Below are 16461 nucleotides of genomic sequence, written 5' to 3'. Positions count from 1 at the left end.
AACTACTTTGTTTTGTGACCCAGATTATGGATTACTCATCCATGATTGCACAACATCAGACAACTTGCCTCTCTTCTGGTGCCAGTCGTCTATTACAGTAATGTAGAATACAATCAGGTTTGCCTTTATTTTTTAGAGCTTGATGATAGTTGGTCCTGTTTCAATTTCCACCCTCATTGCCTCCAACTTCTTGTTAGTTACAGAAGTGAATGATTGTAAGTTTTTTTTTTTTTATTGGACGGTTGGTCAGCAACTTTGGTCCGGGCTGACATGTCTCATGCATTTTTTGGCATTCACATTCACCAGAGGATGAATCCCATTGACTCTCTTAACGTTTCTTGTAGCACCACTTTGTGGTTTCTTTTACGTTTACCTTTTAATTTCATTGTGGCTTTAGCCTTTCTATTTCCAGTTGGATTTGTTATTTTTTATATGTTTTAGATTTGGACACCAAGCCAGGCGTTAGTTAGTTTATGGGGGATTGGGAAACAGCTAGCCTAGCTCGTCCAAAGATAAAAAGATTTGCCTATTAGCACCTTTAAAGCTCACAGATAAATACATTATACTGTTGGGAGGAGGCCTTGGGGAAGACCAAGGACTAGGTTAGACTAGGAGAGATTACAGTATATCTCCAAACTGGCCTGGGAACTCCTCGGGATCCCCCAGTCAGAGCTGGTTGATGTGGCTCGGGAAAGGGAAGTTTGGGGTCCCCTGCTGGAGCTGCTGCCCCCGCGACCCGATACCGGATAAACAGATGAAGATGGATGGATGGTTATATCGTTATATCTTGTTTAATCAGTACAAAAAATTAACTGCATGACAACAGTTCATGGGAATTATTATGTGCTAAATTATCTCTTGGCTTGGAGTTGAAAGATTTCACTCCTAGTCTTTATGCTATGCTAAGCTAACCTAACTGTCTCCTAGGCCTATCTTCATGTTTAATGGCCATGAAATCTTCAGAGAGTGAGATTTCCCAAAACCTTCCTTTAACCTTTTTCCGACCCTTTTTTAAAGAGATATCTTATCCTATAATAAATAAAGAGTTGCCCTGTTTTGTGCATTATTCTAATCATTGTTTATGTAAAAGTTTTAAATAATCAAACATGTTGTGCATATTTTTCTCTTGCCTCTTGACATTGTGCATCCTGAGAATAAAGCATGAAAGAGCAGAGCTTGTGTAGGCTTAGGGTGCAATCTGCATCATGTCTGAGAGAGCAAAAGGGGAGAATACAGTTTGGTGCCAACGCTGAGCTGATAGAAGAGCTTAATGAGCCGTGGGTGAACAGAGGAAACATCCACGAAGCTGGAGGCTCTGCTGGGTCCCCTCCTCCACACACTGAGGCCTCTGTGATCCAGAACTGGCAGACTTACTGTACTGCGCTGTTGTTCCTCCATCAGCAGCGCTCATTAGTGGACGCTCATGAATAACCTCCTATTCCCTCGCAAAAACAAACAGGGGTTAACAGTGCTGTGGCCACACAGGTCTCTGATATACAGTTAAGCTTTGATGTGAAGGATTCCTGCCAATCATTACACCCTGCAAGCCAACAAATAGGCTGGCGTGAATGCAAATGTAATTTTCATCCACGTAATGAATTATTCTACTGTTTAAAATAGTCATAATAATGGTATAATTTGAGGTTTTTATTAGTGCAGTAGGCTATACAGGCATGTTCATGATAGATAAGCATTCCTGGTTGGAACAGAAACAAACACGTACATTTAAATTACTTTATCATTACAATAGTTGTGCTGAGTTTTCCCACTCTGAGTTTTCAGAAGCCTGAAAACACTAAAGACTGAGAGAGAGAGACGTAAAATCACATGGATATGTGTTAATAATAACATTAACGATGGCTCCAAATGTCTCATTTCCACCTGTGCTTTTCACACAGGTATATGTCAAAATGTCTTCTGTGAAAAAGGCAAATTAACTGAGCGTCTTTAAAAATTACATTAGTTATAATATAGCTTTAGTATAGTTAGTTATATCTTGTGAAATTATTTTATAAGTAATCCCAAGTATTCCATGTTCCTGTGAAATTCTGCCCTCAATATTGGAGGCTATCAGAGGACCAACACTCCCACCTAGTGGCACTAGTTATCTGCTGTCCCATTATCCCACATGACTTCAAACCTCCCACAAGCCCTCATCAGAAATGTTCAACAGCCGTTAGATATTATTATATAATACTGTAATTTACGTCAAGCTTTCGCTGGATTCAAAGTAGAGGAAGAGAAACTCAGATCTGTAAAGCATGGTTTTCACATTACAGCCTCAATCTCGAGAACACAAGTCGAAGGGAGTACTTACAAATCTGGGAAAGTTGACCACTCGAGGAGCACGTGAATGCACCATGAGTAAAAGCAAACTTAACACATGACAAACAACTTGCCAGACTCCTCTTTTAACTTTAATTTGATCAAGTTTAAACAACAAACATCAACATTGTTTTTCTCATGAGATTAACAATCGTAAGGCACAGAGTAAGATAGACTTGCATACAAAAAAAACAGTTGATGCCTATGAACTGTACAAACAAGTTATTTTTACACGTTTCATTAGTCTTGATCAGATTACTTTTAATGGAAGAAAAAAAAGGAAATTTGAAACTTTCCACATTTAATTGCATTTACACAACTTCTTTTTTGCTGTATAAGGATAAACTTATACATACCTTCCAACTTCCTACTCTTTGTTCGACCATTGGACTTTCACATGACTAAAACGGGAAGCGTGACTAAACAATAGACAGTTTACAATAATTGGACTTAATATACTTATTGACTGTGTAAGCAGGCTGAAAGAACAGACATGCTGGAGTTTGTGTTTAGAAAATATCTTGTTTTTCACTTACTCTACTAACAGGGAAATAATGTACCCAATGTGGTGTAGTGTGGTGTCCTGCTAGGTTTGATTTCTCGACACATACAAGCATGTGCGCTTGTGAAATACCATAGGTATCCGTTTGCAGAGTTAATTCTTTATCTTGCACTTCTTTTTGTGCTGATATTAAACGCTTCATGTTGTCCAATCAAAATAGAGCACTAAAAGACCTGTACATTGTGAAAGTTAAAATGGCAGAGTGGCAAAACTGAATGGACTTAAGTGAGCCAACATAATGTAAATAATAGGGATCCGCTTTTTCAAATAGTGTGCTGTACATTTTAGCCTTATTTGTTTGTGGAGGTTATCCATGCTTCTTTATTGGAAAAGTGCAAACAGTATTTTGGCATACAGCACAGTTTACATATACAGTACATATACACTAGTTTACTGGAAAAAAACACGTTTGAAATGTTGCTATTCCAGGTAGTTTGCAATGACAAGTGAAAGCAGCCTGATGCTGCAAACTAAATCTAAAACGTCATATACTGTGAATTGATTAATTACAAGGTATCATTTACATACAACATGGCACTTTGTTTTCAATGATTTCCTTGACAGTGTCAAAGGTCAGATGCTCTGTTTTGTTTGCAGGTCCAAAGCAAGGCCAGTGACAAATGAGGGGACTCAGTGATATGACACTTACTTCCACTGTGCTTCTCTTAGTCTTTCATAAACTTAGCATTGCAGTAAGTGGTTTCTCTTTACATAAAATCCTCTTAAAAAGAAATTCTATATACAAAAATGGTTTTAAAAGTATAATGAAAGCAATAAAACAGTGACATCTGTTCCGTTCCCTTTGACATTTAAAACTCCAGAGGTGGGTGGTTGGAAACCTTCGTCTTTTTTTTCTGATAAAGGCAGTTTGTCTTTCTGTACACACGTTTGTGTGAGGCACAGAAGTTGCCACAAAGTGTCCAGGTCCCGTACTGACGGCTGATGTACAGTCTGTTCTCAGTCTCAGCCCAGAAACGTCAGAGATGCCATGACGCTGAAGCCCAGCAGGATGAAGAGCACTTTGAGAAGCTGCTTCCCAGGGGAGTTGAGCTCGTGTGGGAGGATCTCTAGAAAGGTGATGTAAATAAACGTCCCCGCGGCAAGCCCCTCCAGGATGGCCTGGATGAGCGCTCCAGCCGCTAGATGAGCCTCCGTCACACTGATGCCAATCCCGATACCTATAGGCGACATCATGGCAAACACTCCGATGTAAGTAGCCACCCATAACGGGCGAACTGCGCTCTGGACCAGCTTCACAGACAGGCTGAACACTATGATGCTCTTGTGGACCAGTATAGCAATACAGATCTCTAATACCTGGAGAAAACAAAGATGGGTTATGGTTATTTCTAGCTCCTTTAACAGCTTCTATTTAAACCCAAACAACAGGGAATCTTGAGGATTTGAATGTCTGGGTTGAATTTTAGTGGGTACATAGGACTGGTTAATATCAACCATTGGATAATTTTGCCTTACTGTTTGTACCATGGTAGCTTTGTGTTGTGATATCTCTGGTAATGTTAGGTTATTGTGGGCAATGCTGCAAATAAAAGAGTAGTTCTGCTTTAAAGCAAAATTAGATTTTTTTTACAAGCTTTGTCAATAAAGTGCACTAATTTTTCAGGTATTCATATTCGAAAACCGACACTCATGTCTGGTAGTTTTATCCATTGACAAAATCTCTTTTCATTTCATTGTCCTTAACATTAACAATATAATAAAATCAATATCAAAATATAAAATAACATATTCTTTTATTACGGCAATCAATGATTTATCCATTTTGCTCACTTCCAGATGGGTAACTTATTAATTAATATATTCAGTTGAGCCCATTGTACTGTATGGGCAAGTCTGCAACTTTTGCAATGAACTCACAGGCTGATGTTCATTTAATTGTGTGTACTGACCACAGCCTGGCGACACTTCTACGTTACTGTAGCAATGCGAGAAATTCCACCACTCAAGGTATTAAGTTACTAGATTCACAAAGTAAACTCTGGTCAGCTAAACTGACATTTGTCTAGAAGGCGTAGACCTCTCCAGTTGCCTTTTTGTCTGTGAGTAAACACAGAGGAAAAGGTGAAAATGACAATATATCGATATTATATATATTGTGATATTGCACTAGATATTGTCTTTGATTTTGGAAATGGTAATATCAATAAGTGTTGTCTTTTCCTTGTTTTAAAGGCTGGTGTTGTGGAGTTGTGGTACACCATTCCACTATAAAGAGATACTTGTACAGATTTGGTCTTCATGGAAGAGTCATCAGAAGAAAACCTCTTCTACGTCCTCACCAAAAAAATTCAGCGTTTGAAGTTTGCAATGAACATATAGACAAGCCTTATGCATTGTGGGAACAAGTTCTGTTGACCGATAAGGTTAAAATAGAACTTTTTGGCCGGAATTACCAAAGGTACGTTTGGAGAAGAAAGGGCACAGAATTTAATGAAAAGAACCTCTGTCCAACTGTTAAGCATGGGGGGGATCAATCATGCTTTGGGGTTGTGGCACAGGGACCATTTCATGATCAGGAGGGAAAATGGATTCAATAAAATTTCAGCAAATTTCGGGGGCTTACTTGATGCCATCTGTGAAAAAGCTGAAGTTAAAGAGAGGATGGCTTCTACAAATTGATAATGATCCTGAACATACTTCAAAATCCACGGTAGATTACATCAATAGGCGTAAACTGAAGGTTTTACCATGGTCTTTACAATCTCCTGACCTCAACATAATTGAAAATCTATGTAGAGACCTTAAAAGAGCAGTGTGTGACAGACAGCCCAGAAATCTCAAAGAACTGGAAGACTTTTGGAAGGAACAATGGGCGAAGATACCTCAAACAAGAATTGAAAGACTCTTGGCTGGCTACAAGAAGCGTTTCCAAGCTGGGATACTTGCCAAAAGGGGGCAGTACAAGATATTAACTCTGCAGGGTTCCAAAACTTTTGCAGACGCCATTTCTGTTTTGGGGTTATTTTGAAAGTGTAAATGATGAAAATACATTCTAACTTTTTGTGACATATTACACAAATGTCTAATTTGTCATTTGATGCCTTTTGGAGATTTTTCAATTTTTGGCTTCTTTATGCACATTAATACAAATTTTTACCTGGGGTGCCCAAACTTTTTAGCTCCACTCTAGTTGCAAATATATTTATGTACTTAGGTCTCCTTGAAAATGAGATTTTAATTTAATCTATATTTATAATTTATGTATACACACACACGCGGGCACAAACACACTCACACACACACACACACACACACACACACACACACACATATGTATTATTATTAGGGCTGTCCTCAACTAAAGAAATTCTTAGTTGAGTAACACTTGTATAATTTTGTCAACTAATCAATTTGTGGATTTTATGGACAGAGCTTTGCGCTTTGAGAGGTGGTTAAGACTAGAAGCACAATATAAATGTAGTTAATTAACTATCTGTTAAACTAAGTTTCTACACAACTATTCCTGCAAAATCACCACTTTAAATATTGTGTTCACCAGAAATGTGCTCATAGGTTTCTTGGAAATGAGTAATTAAGCATGAACAAGCATAATAAATGACTTATCAACTAAAGAAATCTTAGTCAACTAAGACCAAAACTACAGATTAGTCAACTAATCGACTAAGAGGGGACAGCCCTGATTATAATTATATTAATCTAATTAATCATCTGAAGTTTATTTTTCTAAATGGTGAATAGTGAAGTAAATTTTCAACTGAACAGATACCACACAGCAGTACCACATGAAAACGCCTGAGGGAACATTGATACTATGCGCAGACTGTTTACGCTGTCTTGTGAGGACATAGATCCGACTCTCATGACAGCGAGATTCCTTCCTGTCGAAGCGTCCTGAAGCTATAAACTGAAACCCTGCTTTCGTCTGGCAATTAGAGAGGGACTATGATTCCAACTCTATTTATGCAGCACTTTTTAAAGACCAATGTTTACAAAGTGCATAACATATAATACAGCCTTTGGAAGAGTTAGCTTTAAATACGAACTTGATTCTTAAGGAAAAACAAGAGTGGAAAAAACAAATGCTGCATACTGTCTAGAACTCTGAGTGAATTTAAAGGATCCCTTTGGAGTTTTAGACCTCTAGTTTAGTCTTTTGTTTTGTTAAGGATGCATGCTCACGTCACAGGTGACGCTAAACACAGGTGGTTAGATGTCAATAATGCGGGATTTTTAATACTTAAAACCTAAAATTGGAGCAACAAATGTTTTATGAGGAAGGAAATGCACTTGATACACACAATGGAAAAGCTCCACAGGACCCCATTAACATCAAGTACTCTCTGTCTTCTTACCTTTGAGTTTGTGTTCTGTAGTCCGATAGCAAGACCCTCAAAAACCGAGTGGAGCGAGAGAGAGAGGAAGAGCATGAAGGAGCGAAAGGGGGAGTGAGCCTGAAAGTCAACATGGACGTGGTGGCCGCTGCTCTCCAGATCTGGACCTGTTCCATGGCTGTGTCCATTTCTGTTGGTGTTCGGTATGAGGGGTGCCCTCTCCTCCTGAGACCCTCTCATCTCCCGACAGTTCAGGACAATCCTCTCCAGTATGAGGACCGTGAAGAAGCCGGCAGCCATGATGAACTCTGGAACGGGGAAACTGATCTGTTTGATTCAGACAGAGAGGGATTAATCAGTATACAGGGTCAATCTGATAAAGGAAGAACAGATTCTAAACAGATTACAGTACAGTATGTATGTATGTATGTATGTATGTATGTATATATGTATGTATGTATGTAAAGACCCACAGTCAGGATAGGATATCTAAAAGTGCTCTGTCAATAACAACAGGAATGGCTGTTTTATTCTTGTAGAACTGCAACTATTCTTACTTTATTTACAACATACATTATGTCTTATTTGATAACTGATTAATTGTTTGTTTATCACATTTGGTATTTCCCGCTTCTTGAATTTGAGGATTTGCTTTGAACTTGCTTTGAATTTGAATTGAACATTTTTGGGGTTTTGGACTGCTGATTGGAAAAAAGAAAGGCAGTTTGTGCTCTTTGCAGTTTTTGCTACTTGCTGAAATTGTCTTTACTAAACAACTAATAGATTATTTTAAAAATCAATTTACAGAAAAGATTTTAAATCAAGAAAATATGTAGATAACATTTAAAGATGTTGGTTGCAGCCCAAGTGTGTATATAAGCCTAAAATAATGGATGATTTATTCAAACCCTGAGTTTGTCCAAATCAGTCCATACTTGGATGTACCTCCACCTTCCGTGCTTCAAGCTCAGCGCTGATGTCTGACAGATAATCGGGAATAATGTCGAGCAGACATGCTGCCAGGAAAACCCCTCCGGCAAAACAGCTGATCAGACTCAGAACTGTGCGGTGGATTTCTGCAAATGGAAAGAACATAAACTTACATACAATGATACAATTCCTAGAGACAAGATGCCATTAAGTGTAGAGTAAACAAAGCATATGTGTTGCTCTGCTGATGTGCATTTATTTGTGGAAAATCTTTAGTCTTCATGATATTCATGATGATTCAAGATGGTATTTTACAATGTCTTGCTTGTTGTTATCAATTGCTTAAATAAAAACTCTTACTGGATTGGCCTATATCTGATGGGTTTGTGCTACATTAGAGACATGGATGAAATCCCTGGCATTCCTTCCAAAGCTGGAATAATTGTTGGAAGATCATGTGACACATCATGATTCTGAAAGCACAGTAGTCCAAATGACTCAGCAAGCACAAAAAGATATGCGGATGTAATGGAGAGAAATGAAACTCTCACTTCCATTTAAGAAAGCCAAAGTTCACTACCCAGACAGCCAAGTTCTGCCTGCTACATACAATTACATATAATGTGACCATGTCCCAAGAAGGCTTTGGACGTCAGGCTCCATCCCTGTCAGCTGACTCCAGGGGTTAAAAGGGGGTTTATTAATGGTAGCAATGAACTCAAACAAAGTTGATATAAGTAATAATGACACACCAATGTAATGGTGCAAGCATTAGTAAACAGTGTCAGATCACCAAAAGCCAATTGTTACTGTTCTAAGAAAATACAATATAACATTCCCTAAAGAATTTGTAGTTGTTGCTTATAATGGTGGTGGTTGTTTTGGATATATGACCATATCATTGACCACTTACCACTACTCTGTTATCACTGCGTTAATGGTTTTTGAATCACAGTTGATCAAATCAATAGCAGTGAGGTGAGGCTACATTGTCTTTACAATACTACCTACAGCTCAAACATGTGATTCAGATCTAGACAAACGGCTGGTGAAAAGGAAACACTCTTGTTATTGTCCTTGCCACTGATCTAAGGCGTGACCATTTCACCAAACTTCATTAAAACTTCGGGCAATTAAAGATTGGATTGTTTATCCGCAAATCGTAAAACATTGTAGAACAGGAATGAAAACTGCACATGAATCGGCGACATTTTCTTTTTAGTTCGGCATAGGTGTAATAAATTAATAAGTAATCCAATCAAAGTAAACCGTTTCTTTTTTGTATGCCGTAATCCACGCTGTTTATTTGAGTTTAAAGGCGACTTTAATACACCTCTTTCTTTGAAATATAAAAAAACAGTGATGTCTTTATTAACACTAATGCTAACTTCAACAGTTGCTAATGGCAGCTGCTTATATAACATGAACGTTTACCAACCTGTCCCGTTTGTGTCTCTGAACCATTTGACTCGAGCAGGGATAAATCCAAAAAGCAGAGTTAAGAGCAATAAACCGATCAGGGCTCCTATTTTCACCTGAAGCAGGTATTCCATTTTGTAGCATACAGTTATCAGTTCAAGAGTGGGGTCAACCCTAACTGTACTATCATTTGATTAGTTTCACTGAGACAAGCAGCCACAGAAGAGATGTTTGGAAAGATTCTGCCCATATTGATTCTGACGTTCCGGCTACGGTGGTCGAGAAGGGTTAAACGTAACATCGCGAAAAACTGCACAGGCGCACTAAAGCGAATCTTTTAGCTAACCTGGGACAACAAACCGTAGCCTATATGTTATGAACATAGACTGTACGGTTTATGGTTTATTACATGTGTAATTCAGTGTAACTTGGTAGTACTTACTGTTAGTGGTGGAAGAAAGTGAAAGATAGTTTACATAGCCAAGTTAAAGTAGCAATACAACAATGTTAAACTAAAAGTAAAAGTGCTGCATTCATAATCCTATTTCAGTAATAGCCTACAAAGTTATATAATAAAATAAAAGCGCCCGATCTGCAGTAAAATGTCTTCTTAAACTGACATTGTATTTTACATTACGGTATTACTTTACTTGACTGTTGTAGCTGCTTGAGGTAGAGATAAACAATTTCGAAGAAAGAAGATATGTATAAGAGATGTTCTGCTGCTCAAATTTAATTAATGAAAATCAATTTTTTAGACTGTTCTGTAATTATTGTTTTTTGTGAAATATTGAATACTTTACCTCTATGGGCCTTGAATTATTTTTGAAACCATACATTTTAGATGGGGAATATATCTTTGGTGGAACTTTTACCAACTCATCTCACATGTAAAGACAAACATCAGAGCTATGCTTTCATGAATCAATTTTCCTTGTTTCTATATGTAACTATTGTTTATGACATAGAGTGTTCTTTCTGCTGTGTGAGCACTTTGTTGTACAGGTTCCCAGTTGCTTCCAATAAAAATCTCAAAGACCAATGTCTAGTTGAGCTCGGCTCACTGCATGGCTGTGCACCTACAGAAATAGTGAGGGTAGAAGAAATGCAATTATAAACGTAGTTAATTCAAGCTTTTGACCAAGTCTGCCGTTATAAATGTCATTGGGGTAATCTACAGAAAATAAATAATCATAAGGTCAATTAGAGAGGACTTTCTGATGCACTTAAGCTAAAAAGACAAAACAAGTTAACAGGAGGAGGCGTTGCATGCAGTTTAGTGTCCCAAATTCCATTATGGCCACGCCCGGAGTCGCCAATTTTTGGGGATTAGGCATTTGGCCTTATGTGGTTATGGTCCCGTGACATGAACATTTACCTTTATGAGTGTTTTTAACTTTAATTTGAGTTCCCCCAGCCTGCCTTTGTTCCCCCGGTGGCTAGAAATGGCAATAGGTGTAAACTGAACCCTGGATATCCTGCTCTGCCTTTGAGAAAATGAGCCGATCTGGAATCTTGCTCCTTATGAGGTCATAAGGAGCAAGGTTACTTCCCCTTTCTTTGCTTTGCCCGGCTAAAGAATTTGGCCCACCCATGAGAGAGAGAGAAACATCATGGCTTTCAAACAAGCAAGATGGCCGATTTCTTGTAACACATCAGCATTTGGGGCATTTGGCCCCTCCCAAAGCTACAGACTCAGAAATGGCACGTCCTGAGGAAAACTTATTGTGGGACTGGCTCTAGTGGCTGTAATTCTGCACCAAGGCGGAATTTAGGGAGAGAGACTTCAGATACGGTATTAGAGGACCACTAAGGTCTATGTAAAAGCATCCAAAGAGCACCATGTCATGGGACCTTTAAGGTTAGGCTATCTGACTGGTCAGGGGACAGGACCTGTACAAATGGGGTTACATTACACGAAATTTGGGACACTAAACTACACAAATACCAGGAGTAGGCTAGGCTCTACAGACATCATCAAAGGTCGTTGTTGTTTTTCAAACCTGGCAATCCTAAAGTTATTCTCACTAACTTACTTGCAACTGATGCACAGCATTAGTAAAAAACAAAAAACAAACATCGTGCATAACATTATTCTTACACAGTATCAGAGTTAAGTTGTTGGCTACAGCCAGAGCTTTGTGTCTGTTTTTCCAAGTCTGCATTAATAAGAATGAGACTCTAAATTATTAATAATACATCGAATAACTTCATATATAAAAAATAATTAAAATTCCATCTTATCTACTTGTTTTTCCCCCTATGGCAACGTAGATCATGTATTTATTTAATGTTTTTTTGTTGTTGTTGTTGTTTTTATGACCAGCAGATGGTACCCTATCACCAATGTCACCAGCCACTTTCGCTGCACTGCGCACGTCGCGATGGCTTCAGCACGCTACACGAGAAAGAGATGATGACGACGTTTTTATGCGCCGGATATGTGGACCTCATCAGAAGCAGAAACCCCGAATGCTGATGTGTTACAAGAATTCACACCACAGGGAGACCATACTTCCATAAGCGAGAGTTTTGAGTTTGTTCTTTGATGCAGTAATAATATAATACCGGGGAGAATCGGTCGTGGGTCACAGGTCGATGTCAAAGAAGGCGCAGTGGAAGAAGTCAACAGCAGCGGCTCAGAGAGCGAATGGCGGTGAGAGAAACAGGCAGTATATATAGATAAATATGTGTATATGTATGTATAATATAGAGTCTATGGCTGCAACAGATACTGACTGATAAGCTTCTTTATGTACTTCAACTTTTTGATAAGAGCTGACGCTGCTGTCCTGCAGGAGAAGCTAACAATTGGTCTGTGTTGGGAATAATAAATACATAAGAATAGGATTTATATGGCAGTGTTCCCCCAAGACCATGATATTTGACAAAGCTGAATCACAGTTAAGTCAAAATGTAGCATAACACAGTTTAAATTTCTTCCAGGTTAGTTGTTTTACGAGAGAAAAAAAACCTTAACTTCTTGTTAACTTAGAACAATTTGATTTGATGGATTCTATTTCCAGGGTTATGTGAATGCCCCATTGTTATCTAGGTTTTATTTCTAATTAGCTTGTTGGTCTTGCATTCATGAATTCTAAGATTGGAGAACACATACACTTCACAACTCTACAGGTTTGCAGATTAAGTTTGGTCTCAATTATTGTTATTGAGCAGAAACTGTAAAATGAATGCCTGATAATGCTGAATCTGGATTCTGTGTTTTGCCCCACAGCCCAAAGGGAAAGTTGGCACGAAGGGAAAGAAGCAGATCTATGAGGAGAACTTGGCAACGCTAAAGTTCTACACCAGAGTCATCCTAGGAGCTAACGTAAGAACCTCAATACTGTTTATGGGTTGTTTCAGTCAGAAGAAAGTGTCACACAGTCCTTGAAAAGGTGGGGTCCCATTTAGGTTGGGTCACTGATGTCTTGTCCCTTTATTGTTCTTATTGTCAAACTTCAGTTCTTCAAAAGCAGTTCTTGTAGTTGCTTGAATCAATGCATACCTGGATTGTTTCACTTTTTACATTACGTGTCATTTAGCTGATGCTTTTATCCAAAGCGACTTCCAGTTAAGTGCTTTTTTCACCCTGAAGTTGCAAATTCCAGACAAAAAGTACTAAGTGCAAGTACATTAGCATTAAATAGGCAAAACTACAAATAGCCATATGAAAGTGCAGCTTCAAGAAATATATATCGTTCCCTATATATAGTTGGAAGAGATGGGTTTTTAGCCTTCTGCGGAAGCTGCATAAGCTTTCGGCCATCCTGATGTCAGTAGGGAGCTCATTCCACCATTTGGGAGCCAGGACAGCAATCAGTGGTGATCTTGTTGAGTGATAAGTGTTCCCTCGCTGTGAGGGGGCAGCAAGCAGGTCGGCTGACGCAGAGCGGAGTGGGTGGGTGGGTGGGTGGGTGGGTGGGCGAAATCCAATTTTAGACTTGACCGAATGTTTTAAGGTGGGTCATATTATTTTATGTTTACACTTAAATGTGAAATCACCGTGTGTAGACCTGTCAGTGTTTTCAGTTACAAATTAGGAGTGAGCAATATCAATAAAATCCTCTTTCATAGCAAAAGTAATCTTCAGTTGCGATATTGATAAATATATCTTTTATATAGTAAAAATGACCATAATTCAGTCCTGCAATGGCCCAATATTACCAGCTATATTAAACAAATCCATACTTTGGTATACAAAAATCTTTGATGGATTTTACTATGGGGCTTAAAATAACAATTATTTTTTGTAACTGATTAACCTGCAAAGTATTTTCTCTATTAATAATGTAATTGTTTAATCTATGAAATGTGTCAAAGGCCACAGTCTAAATCCTGGAGATATTCATATACGTCATATTATGAAAACAAAAAATAGCAAATCATCACATTTGAGAAGCTGGAACCAGATAATGTTTGACATATTTGCTTAAAAAATGCTAAAATGATTTAATCATTATTTTTAAAATAATTGCAGATTTAAGCTGCTAATTGAGTAATTGACCAATCAATGGAGCTCTTATTATATTGGCATGTCGTTCAACCCCATTTCAAACATACTGCTCTTCCTGCACAGGCAATATATGCTGCCGTAAATCTTTTGGTTTTCTTCAGTTCGTCTACATTTTGGACATGGGTGAGTGTAAATAATCAAGATGATTAAAAATCTCAATATACCACAAATCTAACGAGCCACTAACTTCCTGGCCACTAACATCTTGAACGCCTCCTGTAGCTGCTGCTTGTGTTCGCATTAGCAGTGTATATCGGGAGCTACCGCTCCATGTCTGCCATGGCCAAGCCGGTGTTTGCTGAGGATGGGAGTCTCCTGGACGGAGGAATAGACTTAAACATGGAGCAGGGACTGGCGGAGTAAGTAAGATGAGATAAATGCCAAAACGCAAATACAAATTTAAATATACATTGGGGAGAACCTCCATCTTTAGTCTACATACACTATAAAAACACGGACATGCACAGTTTTATACTCAGGTGGGTATTGAGAGCAGTCTGTGCTCATCCCCTGACTGAGGGAGTTTATTGGGGACGGGAAGAGAAGTAGATCTTAGTGGCTGCATCTGTAGTGATATAATTACATGGCAAGTTAGTGCATTAGTACATTAGATTCACTTCACTGTCAGATAAACTAAAAGTAACGTTTGGTAGAGTTTGTGCATTAATAATACAGAAGCTCTGGCCACATTTTTAAGTTTTTTGTTGAACTTATGGAAGGCACAATTATAATATGTTATTTTCTTGCTAAAAATATTAGTATGTGAATAAATACCAGCCACACAGTTTTTGGGGTTCTCAGGTTGCAGAACCCCTGAATTCATTGTGTTCTCCAGTTTTCCAAAACTAAACCTACACCTTTGCCAAAAGGTACAAAGTTACTATCTGTGTCAGAAACATTATAATGTGTGTTTGTTCTGTTTTTAGGCACTTGAAGGACGTCATCCTGCTCACAGCCATAGTTCAAGTGCTCAGCACAATCTCATCTTATTTCTGGAATCTTTGGTTGCTGGTAAGAGGATGTTCTGTGTCCAACTTTATCGGACAACTCCTTTAGTTTCCTGCCTGATTCCTTTCTTTTTCTGCTTTTCTCATGCCTCATAAGTTTATCTTGTCTTCTGTGTGTGTGTGTGTGTGTGTGTGTGTGTGCGTGTGTGTGTGTGTTTCTGTGTGTGTCAGGCCCCGGCCCGAGCCATCCACCTGCTGTGGGTGAACTTCCTGGGCCCCTGGTTTATGGCAGAAAGCCCGTCACCATCAGAGGAAGTGAATGAGAAGAAGCAGAGAAGACAAGAGCGCAGACAGACAAAGAGATTCTGATGCTGCAGGGCAGACGAAGCAGTATTTTTATACACAGAATCTAATATACAGATAGCGAGGAACTCATAAGTTTTTCAGAAAGAAATTTTGTTATTAAGTTAAACTCCATCCAAATCTGATTGCGTGGAATCTTGTTTTCCATGTTTGTTTTCCTTCTGCTTTCTCCTGTAATCCGATTTTCTCCCTAATTTATGAACTGAAATTTTCCCTATTTAGAGAATGTCACGGTCCAGATCTCATTAATCCTCATAGAGAGATTTAAGAGTTTTTTGCTGTTGCACAATCCTGTCTCACTGTCCCTTGCAGATTTACATCAAATGTTCCACGCGACATAGTGGCTAAAATGAGTCACTTGTTCATGCCATGTTTGTCATGGCATTTCTTTTATCTTTACTCAACTTTATTTTCCAGAAAAGGTCTCTAATGGAACAGAATTCATCTGTGATCCTTTATAACACAGCTGTTTCTGTACTATTAAGTCTGCGAGTTTTAATAGGAAAATAACTTTTTTGCAATAAAAATAAATCTCACTCCAGTATGTGGGGGTAATCATATGTGTTTAAAGAGGTTTTTCAGTGTGTTTTCTTAACGTTATGCCTCCAGTCATGGCTTAAAGTACTGAGAAATTATTTTCAATTGTCCTCACAGGCTAACTTTAGCTTTTGGTGTCCTAAAATGAAATATTTGGCGCATAAGAAACACATGTTTTTTAAAAATGGCTAGGCCTTACATACTGCAAGGGGTTATAATGTAATTCTCATGTTACTTTTAGCCTCATCAATTAAAAGTAGGACTGTTTGGTCAGAAAGGTATCCATGTTTTCTGATAAGAGCATCTAGAACTAGCTGTAACATAGTTACATTGGGAAAATGCTTAGTTCAGTTCAGATGCTCAGACATAAACCTGAAGAAATGCAAACCCAACACGCTACAGCTGTAGTACAGCTATGGAAGCAGCAAGCAAACAAACGGGATCAACGGAGACCAGAGACATAAACCCCGGCTAAATATTGGAAATGTTTTTGAAAGATGGAAACAGCATAAGAGGGTGACCATATTTTGATTTCCAAACACAAATTCA

General features: G+C 38.4%; 2 protein-coding genes across 2 annotated transcripts; one reads left to right on the top strand and one right to left on the bottom strand.

Annotated features, from left to right (window-relative positions):
- Window positions 1-2838: 2838 nt before the first annotated feature.
- On the bottom strand, window positions 2839-11689 carry slc39a1 (solute carrier family 39 member 1). Its single transcript, XM_034879478.1, has 5 exons — window positions 11679-11689; window positions 9569-9752; window positions 8146-8276; window positions 7222-7527; window positions 2839-4204 (listed from the first exon to the last, which is right to left on the bottom strand). The coding sequence occupies exons 2-5, from the start codon at window positions 9681-9683 to the stop codon at window positions 3851-3853; spliced, it is 906 nt and encodes a 301-aa protein (XP_034735369.1). The 5' UTR covers window positions 9684-9752; window positions 11679-11689; the 3' UTR covers window positions 2839-3850.
- A 258-nt stretch (window positions 11690-11947) lies between these two features.
- tmem208 (transmembrane protein 208) lies at window positions 11948-15919 on the top strand. The gene is made up of 6 exons (XM_034876661.1): window positions 11948-12205; window positions 12785-12880; window positions 14129-14188; window positions 14288-14424; window positions 14992-15076; window positions 15244-15919. The coding sequence occupies exons 1-6, from the start codon at window positions 12200-12202 to the stop codon at window positions 15379-15381; spliced, it is 522 nt and encodes a 173-aa protein (XP_034732552.1). The 5' UTR covers window positions 11948-12199; the 3' UTR covers window positions 15382-15919.
- Window positions 15920-16461: the final 542 nt, after the last annotated feature.

This window comes from Etheostoma cragini, chromosome 1 (assembly GCF_013103735.1).
Source record: "Etheostoma cragini isolate CJK2018 chromosome 1, CSU_Ecrag_1.0, whole genome shotgun sequence".
Lineage (NCBI taxonomy): Eukaryota > Metazoa > Chordata > Actinopteri > Perciformes > Percidae > Etheostoma > Etheostoma cragini.
This window is presented reverse-complemented; position numbering and strand designations above follow the sequence as displayed.

Coding starts and splice junctions, on each gene's coding strand:
- tmem208 (XM_034876661.1), top strand. Junction 14,189..14,287: donor CGTCTACATTTTGGACATGG/GTGAGTGTAAAT, acceptor CGCCTCCTGTAG/CTGCTGCTTGTGTTCGCATT. Junction 15,077..15,243: donor TCTGGAATCTTTGGTTGCTG/GTAAGAGGATGT, acceptor TGTGTGTGTCAG/GCCCCGGCCCGAGCCATCCA.
- slc39a1 (XM_034879478.1), bottom strand. CDS start 9,683: ATGGAATACCTGCTTCAGGTGAAAATAGGAGCCCTGATCGGTTTATTG. Junction 7,528..8,145: donor TTGAAGCACGGAAGGTGGAG/GTACATCCAAGT, acceptor TGAATCAAACAG/ATCAGTTTCCCCGTTCCAGA. Junction 4,205..7,221: donor TACAGAACACAAACTCAAAG/GTAAGAAGACAG, acceptor TGTTTTCTCCAG/GTATTAGAGATCTGTATTGC.